The following is a 10,391-nucleotide window of genomic DNA, read 5'->3' on the forward strand; positions in this document are numbered from 1 at the left end:
CTATTATTGAAAAATAAATAAATTGTATGAACAGTTGTGCTATAGATGATAATGCAATCGAATAGAGTGAAATGCAAGGATGTAGGATGGAGTATATATATTACATTTTTTTATAGCATGGGGAACATTTAAATTTGAAATGCATATGAACAACAATCTTAAATATTATTTCTACACTATAAAAATATGAGCTATGAGAATGCACTCGTTTTTAAGAAATGTCAAAATATTATTTTTTTTTTCTATTCTGCATTGTGCAGTTGGGTTGTTTTGATTAAATGATATTACCTAAAAAAAAAAAATAAATAAATAAAACAAGAAAATAATAAAAACGATAACACAATAAAAAAAAAAAAAGATTTATGAAATTTTATAAAAACAGAGGTTTCTGTTTTTTGCAAATGAATACTTCCTATATTATCATAATACAACATTACATTTGTGTTTATAGTTCGTAATTTATTATGATTTTGTTCAAGTCGCCGGGTTGATTTCTTAAGAGACACAAGGGATTTTTAACAGTAATAGGAGTATTGAGGAAGGTTAAAATTACTATTAGTATTATTATATAGTAGAATAAGGATGAAGTGTGTGGATTTGTAAGCCTAGGGGAGACGCTGGGAGGGAATTTGGTGAATTAGTCTGTAAACCTTTTATCAGATTCACACTCCGGAGCAGAAGGTGGCGGTAATGCGCCAATAACGCTGGATGCCAACCGCCGTTTAACATTAAAAAGAAGAAGAAGACCAAAAAAATAGCGGTGGTTCTGGACGTGACCGCGTGTGGTCGCTGTCGGTCTCGTGCGTGGGCACAACCAGCGCGCGTGACGATAGAATGATAGAGAAGCTAAACGCGCTTCTGTACGGAGGGAATTATGAAATCAAACCGTGTTCCGGCACTTTGTTAAGAAATCCAGTGTTCTCTTATCCCAATATATATTCTTGAAATAACCGAGTCAGAGGAAAAGACGCTTGAAATCAGCATCGAAAAATAAACAGGCCCGGTTTGAATCAAATCCAGCGCAGCATGGACGGTAGATGCAACTTTAATTTCGTTGTATTTCTCATGATTCACGCAGGCACATAATGTGTTTGCCGTGCATTACGTTGCTTTGAAGTCAAACTGTTATTTGGGTAGCTGTTAGTGTCCTGCTTTGTCTGTGTATGTTGAATTTGATGATGTTGAATCAGAAACACGGTCCCACCTCTGTGTTATGATGCATGTGTAGATCATCAGATGTTTGGTGCTTGCTGCTGTGGGCAGATGTTAGGCACAGACTGCCGGACACAGTCCTGATCAACAGCTCTTCCTCAAATCCATGCAAACGTATTGGACACTGTTGATTTTCATGAAGATTTTATTAACTGTCTCTAGTCTCTAGTCCTTCACAGGTGTGGTCTTTTTTGACACATTTGTGGTTGTGGACACAGAGAGGGTTTTTTTTCATGTGGTCTTCGTGTTGGACATACAGTCTGAATTTGTCTTCGGTTCCAGGAGATGGAGAGGGCCAGAGCCGCTGGTGTCTGTCCCAGGTCAAAGGAGCCATAGATGACGATGTAGCTGAAGGTAAGGCAAATACCAGAGTTACTGCTGTAAACACGAATACCAGAGTTACTACTACTGTAAACACGAATACCAGAGTTACTACTGCTGTAAACACGAATACCAGAGTTACTGCTGTAAACACGAATACCAGAGTTACTACTACTGTAAACACGAATACCAGAGTTACTGCTGTAAACACGAATAGCAGAGTTACTACTGTAAACACGAATACCAGAGTTACTACTACTGTAAACACGAATACCAGAGTTACTGCTGTAAACACGAATACCAGAGTTACTACTACTGTAAACGCGAATACCAGAGTTACTACTGCTGTAAACGCGAATACCAGAGTTACTACTACTGTAAACGCGAATACCAGAGTTACTACTACTGTAAACGCGAATAGCAGAGTTACTACTACTGTAAACGCGAATACCAGAGTTACTACTACTGTAAACGCGAATACCAGAGTTACTACTACTGTAAACGCGAATACCAGAGTTACTACTACTGTAAACGCGAATAGCAGAGTTACTACTACTGTAAACGCGAATAGCAGAGTTACTGCTGTAAACGCGAATAGCAGAGTTGCTACTTTAAAAGCAATGAACCTGATGGAATTTACCACTGATTAGAGAACCGGCTTTACTGACAAGATGCGCATTAATTATTGCACAATATTTATTGCGCACCCCTAGTTACTGCTGTAAACGCGAATACCAGCGTGAACTGCTTTAAATGCGAATACCAACGTTAACTGCTTTAAACGCGAATACCAGCGTTAACTGATTTAAACGTGAATACCAGCGTTACGGCTGTAAACGCGAATACCAGCGCTACTGCTGTAAACATAGGAGAGTTAAACTGTAAACGCAAATAGCAGAGTTACTACTGTAAACACAAATACCAGCATTATTACCGTAAACACGAATACCAGAGTTGCTACCGTAAACACAAATACCAGAGTTACCGCTGTAAATAAACACAAATACCAGAGTTACCGCTGTAAACACAAATACCATTTACTGCTGTAAATAAACACAAATACCAGAGTTACCGCTGTAAACACAAATACCATTTACTGATGTAAATAAACACAAATACCAGAGTTTCTACTGTAAACACAAATATACTGAGTTATACTGTAAAATCATAAGTTCCATTATAATGATCTTCAAAGTGTGTGAAATATTTTAGTCTTTTTTTGTTTGTTTGTTTTGTTTGATAATTGTGCTAGATATTAAGTAAAAAAACGGACTGTTATGATGGTGTTATTTATTTGTTTATAATCATTAATGTAGTTAAAAAAATATCTTAGTTACTACCGTAAAACTATTATAAATTGATAAAGGTTCTTCAAAATGTATAAAATCTGTAGTCATTTTAGCCTAATTTTTTTTCCTTATTACTTATTTGTAGCAAGTTTGTTATTATTTTTGTTTGTTTTTGGCCGCCATGTTTTCCACTTATCCGCTACCGTCTTTGCTCCTGAAGTTTATGATTGGGTTCTTCTTGCATGTAATGCAGGGCTGCACGATTATGATAAAAAACATAATTGTTGATTATTCCTTTGAAATTGCATTTGTGATTATTAATTATGATTATTACAATTTACGTTTAATGATGTTTATACCATTGTTTGATGCAACTGCATGCCATATTTTGATATGAAAATAAACAAGCTGAAAACACTCTTAACTGAAAAACCTTTAGTGCGTTTCTATAGTATTATGCCTCAAATATACATCGGATTGGTTTCTTCTTTAAAATAAAAACATGAATGGTATTATAATGTTATACTAAAATTTAAATAATTGGAAAATCCCTTAAGGTAACGTGTAGAAATTAAAAAACGCATCTTAAAGAGTAAGTTCACCCAATAATCACAATTATGTCATTAATAACTCACCCTCATGTCGTTCCAAACCCGTGAGACCTCCGTTCATCTTCTGAACACAGTTTAAGATATTTTAGATTTAGTCCGAGAGCTCTCAGTCCCTCCATTGAAGCTGTGTGTACGGTCTACTGTCCATGTCCAGAAAGGTAAGAAAAACATCATCAAAGTAGTCCATGTCACATCAGAGGGTCAGTTAGAATTTGTTGAAGCATCGAAAATATATTTTGGTCCAAAAATATCATCTTAACTCAGACGGAGTGTCAGCCACATTAAAAAAGTTTACAGTTTAAGTCATTTGTGGATTAATGTGTATTGGAGACACAAACTGTTTAAAACGATTCAGTTCGATTAGGTGAACTGGTTCAAGAAGATCCGGTTACATCGAATGATTCGTTCATGAACCGGATATCACTACACTGTTTTGTTTTGAAATCTCACAATAGACCCGGAAGAGAAGACAATGATTAACAAAGTTGTAGTTTTTTCTATTTTTTGGCCAAAATGTATTTTTTATGCTTCAAAAAAAATTTTTAACTGACCCTCTGATGTGACATGGACTACTTTGATGATGTTTCGTACCTTTCTGGACATGAACAATATACCCTACACACAGCTTCAATGGAGGGACTGAGAGCTCTCAGACTAAATCTAAAATATCTTAAACTGTGTTCAGAAGATGAACGGAGGTCTCACAGGTTTGTTTGTGTATAATTTACTATAAAATGTTCTACCTGCTATAAAGTGCGCTTTTGAGTGCTATATTTATAAAACAATTTAGAATGTAAGTCTGGATGAATGGAAAAGTTTGAAACGCTACACTGGCTCTGCGACTGTTTGTGTCAAAGTATGTCTCATTTATATATATATACTGTATGTTTCTATGAGGTTAAATTTGCATATGTATCAAACATAAAGGATTTGTTTTATGGCTTGTGTCAGAGAATGGCACAGCCCAGCACCACACTGCCACCCGTCACAATAATACAACAGACAGAAAGAGAGAGAGATTGTTATTGTTAGGAAAGGCATGGACGGGGGGCTTGTTGGCCGATACTGTGTGTGCAGATGCCCGAGATGCTTTTAATGCCAGGCTCCGCATGTTCCCACCCACATGCCCTCAAACACAAGCAGTCACTTATCTTCTCAGAAGCATTCAGAGAAACAATATGCTCATAGTTGCTCTTTTCAATAATTCATTATTGTGTGTGTTGCAGCTGACATCATCTCTGCGGTGGAGTTCAATCATTCCGGCGAGCTTTTGGCCACAGGAGATCGAGGTGGAAGAATCGTGATCTTCCAGCAAGAACAACAGGTGAGATGGATCAATGATGAAAGGCTGGAGTATAAATAAGCTTTGGGGCTTGAAATTGTTATTGGAAATGCAAAAGGATGCCATAAATACATACTGCACATATTCAAACCTGGCACCTCAAGGCGAAATGTTATTGGTTCTCACGTGTCATGTGATTGATTACAAAACACCAGGTTTGAATAGACAAATCTTTATGATTTCATACATTTTCCATGGGAATCCACACAGACGTTTCCATCAGGATTATTCTGGAAACATGTTAGCAAAATGTAAATTTGTGATTTATAATCCTGGAATATTTTTGGAAGACAGCAAAAACTTAAAATATTGAATTTTCTATGATGAAAATAATCAACATGGGCTTTTCTTTGCTTGAAATGGAGACCATAAACAGATATTCCAAATATTCAACCTTTGCACTTCAAGACATGTTATGCAATTTGGTTCTCATCTGTCTTTTGATCAATTACAACACGCTGGATTTAAATAAATGCACATTTGAGAGCATTTTGTGTAGACTATTCTTTTAATAATACACATTCCGATGATGTTTTAGTATTATTATATAAATTATTAATAATATGATTTAGGTTTTATTACGATATGTTTAAATAGTTTACGTTTTAATAATTTTGTTATGTGCTTTTGTCATTTTTCTATATGTTTTTTCTTTTTAATATTACTGTTTTTAGCTTTATTTGTATTTCAGTTTTAGTTATTTTTGTGCTTCCGCTTATTTCTGACTTAATTGCAAAAGCAACATTTCATTTAAGTTTATCATCTAACATTTAGATTTAATTTCAGCTTTGTATCAGTTAACAACATGGACAGATTGTCAGCATCATTGTAATGCAGGATGTTTAAAGGATCATGTGGCATCTCTGTGTCCTATCAGAGTAAGAGCCTGCCGCAGGGCCGCGCCGAGTATAACGTCTACAGCACGTTCCAGAGTCACGAGCCGGAGTTCGACTATCTGAAGAGTCTGGAAATAGAGGAAAAGATCAACAAGATCCGCTGGCTTCCTCAGAAAAATGCTGCACACTTCCTGTTGTCGACAAACGGTGATTTAACAGATGAAATGCACAGATTAGTGTCAATTTAATATGATTTCTATTATTAATATTTTGAATTAGCTTTCATTTGAATTAAGTTTTAATAATTTATGCATCGTTCAAATCGATCAGTTCTTGTATATAAAATTTTGAAGTTGTTCATATAATATTGCATGACAATGATTTTTAGTAGTTCCGTTAATAATAGCAACACCGGCACTGACTGTCACATTCACACGTTTATACGTGAGGGTTACTCTGTTATCAAATATGTTAATTATTCAATGCTCCGTTGTTTTCTTGCATGCAGATAAAACCATCAAGCTCTGGAAAATCAGTGAACGAGACAAGCGACCAGAGGGTTATAACCTCAAAGAAGAGGATGGCCGCTACAGGCATCCATCATCCCTCACAACACTACGGGTGTGAACACACTCTCTCTCACACACACACACACATTATGAATTCTGTGAATGCATTAAGTCGTCTGTAGGAGTAACAGGCTTTGCTCGGCGCAGGTTCCAGTGTTTCAGCCGATGGATCTGATGGTGGAGGCGAGTCCACGGCGGGTTTACGCCAACGCTCACACCTACCACATCAACTCCATCTCCGTCAACAGCGACAACGAGACGTATCTGTCCGCCGATGACCTCCGGATCAATCTGTGGCACCTGGACTTCACCGACCGAAGCTTCAGTATCCTGCTTGTCCGTTTGTGTTTAGTCAAATACTGCGGTTCAAAAAGTTCAGGGTCCGAAGGATTTTCCTCGCTAAGGCTGCGTGTAGATTACAAAACATTTTGTGATGTTGTGAAATTTTGCAATTTAAAATAACTGTTTTCTATTTGAAAATTTAATTTATTCCTATGATGCAAATCTGAATTTTGTTTAGCACCCAGTCTTCACCATCACATGATCCTTCAGAAATCATTCATATTTTCAGTGAAATAAGTCGCATCAGTGCATAGGTCACACTTTATTATTACATTCAGAAATGACATGAAAATGCCAGTAAATAAAATGTTATAAATACTATAAACATGTATTTTAGGTCCCCCCACTCAACAAATATTTTAATTTAACGGTAGCATTGTTATTATTAAGAAATCTTTACATTTAACAGAACAGGGATGAAAAATAAGCATAATTTAAAATAAGAGTGTCATTCATTATATACAGCAAGTGTAAACAAATGTATTTAAAGTGAAACTCGGCATGTGGGAAATGTTTCAGATGATAAAAAATGCAACTTATAGAAAATAAATGACATGTACAAGGTTGTGCTTCTATATATTTTTATGAGAACCATGATTTACCTGATGTTGTTTTTTTTTTCAGGATTATTTAAGGAAAAGAAAGTTTGAAAAAAATATTTCAAATGGAACTCTTTTGCAATAATACAAATGTCTTTAATGACACTTAATGCATGCTTAATTTCTTAAATTAAAATCTTACCGACCCCAGTTTTTTGCAGTTATATTATATAACACGTGAATGTTTCATAGTGGTTGATAAGGCAATTGCTGGACTTCCTTTTAATTATATTCTTTTCTTTTCCCCCATAATGCACACTGGATCACAGTCTTGTAGTGTAACTGAAGCTTGCCCTTAACCGCTGACTCAGACATTGTTGATATCAAGCCGGTGAACATGGAGGAGCTGACGGAGGTGATCACGGCTTCAGAGTTTCACCCACTCCAGTGCAACACGTTTGTGTACGGCAGCAGCAAGGGCTCCGTGCGTCTGTGTGACATGAGGGCGTCCGCGCTGTGTGACCAGCACTCGAAATGTATGTTTCTGAAGTTTCACTGCTCGTTAGACACACACAATGACACAGGTTTCGGTTGATCTCCGCTGTAAACCTCTCGGGAGGACTTTTGTTGTCGTGTAACTCATTTATCATGCGTTTCTGTGCAGTGTTTGAGGAGCCCGAGGACCCCAGCACACGCTCCTTCTTCTCTGAAATCATCTCATCCATCTCAGACGTCAAGTTCAGTCACAGCGGCCGATACATGATGACCAGAGATTATCTGACCCTGAAGATCTGGGACCTGCACATGGAGAGTCGACCGGTGGAAACCTACCAGGTGCTGTTTCGCTCTCTGAGGCAGAAAATAGAGTAATCCATACGGCTTTGGTGTGACAAAGCAAATCATTTTTAAAGGATTAGTTCACCTAAAAATGAAAACTGTCATGATTTACTCAGCCCTCATTGTTGCTCTAATTTGTGTGACTGACTTCTGGGACACAAAAGGAGAAATGATGAATATTCTGGTTGTTTTACCCATGCAATTACAGTTAATCTAGACTGAGGCTTTTAAGCTTATAAAAAGTGCTTGTGATTCGATAGGTTGATCCAGTCAGAGTTGATTCATTCCCAAATCATGCTGATCTGGTTCACACCTTTCTGGAGAGGAAGTTAATCTATACCTGAAAATTAAGCTATTTCATGAATTCTGACTATTTCAGAAGAACTGCTTTTATCCTTGTCGGTAACCTTTAACACTCTTTATAACTTGTAGTTATGTGAAAGAAACATCCAGAAGATACTTTTAAAGTTTCTCTCTTCCCTTTGAACAAAGTAAGTCAAAGAGTTTTGGAACAACAGGAGGGTTAAAAAAAAGATCATTTTCATTTTGTGTGAACCAATCCTATGAACCAGGGGTCTCTAAACTCATAAACACATCAACACCCCTTCCTAGAAGTTTTGTAGCATGCCTAGTGAGATCTTGATTATCTGGTTCATGTGTGTTTGATTCGGGCTTGAGCTGAACTCTCCAGGACCGAGTTCATAGAATTGGCTCACACAAAATGAAAAGGATAATTTTGGAGACCCCCTACTATAAACAGAATAACAATTTAGCAACATCGACCACTAGGTGGTGTCAGGAATTTACATGTATTTCTTGACCATCTCTATAAAGGTATTTTACACTGCATGATAATGTTGTTTTTCCATATTTCAGTTGCAAAAGCCATCAGAATTCGATTGAATTATGAAAAGTTGGATGTGATGCAATGCATTAATGAAATATTGCAATTACCATGATTATAATTATCGGTAATTGTAAACTTAATTACGGCACTTTGGATTCTGAAGTGATTGTATGCCAATAGAATTTATGCCAAAATTAATACATGACCGACTTCACCGTTGACACATTTTTATGTCTTTGGCTTATTAACTATCCTGTATTAGTAATAAATTATGTTTAGTGATTGATGTTTGATATGATTAGTTAATTATTATAATTACTATTTATTATATTATTATTATTCTATTAAAAACAAATATCTTAAGCTAACTATACCTTAAAATGTATGAATGGTAGTGTAATACAATTCAGTGGCTGTAATAATATCTGAAATGGAATGAATGAAACTAAACTTTTTTTCATAAAATCTACTAATTTCTCTAAACCCATTTGAAAATGAAAATTGTTTATAATTTTTGCAATTTTTAAGTACATTTAGTGGGGGAAAAAATAGTGTAGAAAGCATGGCTACTTCTTTTAGTGTTTTACTGTAAAAAAAAAAATGTTTACAGTTACAATTAGGGATGCCCTGGTTGACCGGCCATAAATTGGAACCGGAAGTTTTTTGTTTAAAATACGTGATAGGCAGTCGGACGTTTTTTTTTTTTTTTTTCGGCTGATTTTTCCGTAAGTGCACTCACGTGCACAGAATGCATTGTAATCATTCACTATCATGTCATGTGTGTGGAAGTATTTCGAAATCTGTGTGCAGGACACGTGCAGCCGTTCAGCACTGGAAGTGCAGAGCTTCATGTCTGAGGCACAGATAGCGGGAAGCGAACAGCAGCTGATGTTCTGGCGCACAAGTGAAAGCCCCTTTCCTGCGCGAGCGTACTGTACATGTTCGCGCATATGTAATTCCATACGCGCCCTGCACAAGCAGAGACAGTGAAGGGATGTTCAGCTCAACTTCTCGCGTGTTGGATGAGAAACTAAACCGACTTAACTGTGACAAAACTGATTTTTTATTTATTTTATTTTTTTTAAGTATAAATTGCACACACGTTTGAAAAGCCAGGAGTAAACGTCAGTACTGTATAAAGGATGAATTTTTTTTAATTTGCCTTACAAATACATCGACTTAATTTGATTTAAAAATCACCTGCTGTAGAACACTGAAAAAAAAGTGTTTCATTCATCAAATAAAAAAAGAATTAGGATAATGATTCACATCTATATTTAACTTGAGCAAATAGTTATTTATTTTTCATTGGCTCAAGTACAAAAATATAGATGTGAATCATTACCCTATTTTTATTTATTCTTTAATTGGATGAATGAAACACAAGAATCTTTGTTTTAATCACACCAACATTATTTGATTTTAACATTTTGGAATAATTTATTAATATAGCATAGAGTACTTTTTTATTCTCACTGGTAAAACTTTTTATTTAATTTAAAACCAAATTTAAAAACTAAAACAAATACTGAATGCTGGTTTAGAGACATCTTATTGAATGTGTGTTGATTGTGTTTTTTGGATTGTGGAACTATGCAGATGTTACCTTTAATTTCACATGGTTACAGTTAATCTTTTAATTTAAG

The 10,391-nt window shown here is 35.9% G+C and overlaps 1 protein-coding gene across 1 annotated transcript in view; it reads left to right on the plus strand.

Annotated features, from left to right (window-relative positions):
- The first annotated feature begins 764 nt into the window (after positions 1 to 764).
- ppp2r2aa (protein phosphatase 2, regulatory subunit B, alpha a) overlaps positions 765 to 10,391 on the plus strand; it is a 13,008-nt gene continuing 3,381 nt past the window's right edge. The window contains exons 1-8 of the mRNA XM_052604933.1: positions 765 to 1,033; positions 1,495 to 1,566; positions 4,660 to 4,757; positions 5,653 to 5,818; positions 6,120 to 6,232; positions 6,328 to 6,505; positions 7,433 to 7,597; positions 7,726 to 7,895. Coding sequence (XP_052460893.1) covers positions 1,027 to 1,033; positions 1,495 to 1,566; positions 4,660 to 4,757; positions 5,653 to 5,818; positions 6,120 to 6,232; positions 6,328 to 6,505; positions 7,433 to 7,597; positions 7,726 to 7,895 — 969 coding nt within the window. The 5' untranslated portion in view covers positions 765 to 1,026. The remainder of the gene's footprint in view (positions 1,034 to 1,494; positions 1,567 to 4,659; positions 4,758 to 5,652; positions 5,819 to 6,119; positions 6,233 to 6,327; positions 6,506 to 7,432; positions 7,598 to 7,725; positions 7,896 to 10,391) is intronic.

Source organism: Carassius gibelio, chromosome A8 (assembly GCF_023724105.1).
Source record: "Carassius gibelio isolate Cgi1373 ecotype wild population from Czech Republic chromosome A8, carGib1.2-hapl.c, whole genome shotgun sequence".
In the NCBI taxonomy this organism is placed as follows: domain Eukaryota; kingdom Metazoa; phylum Chordata; class Actinopteri; order Cypriniformes; family Cyprinidae; genus Carassius; species Carassius gibelio.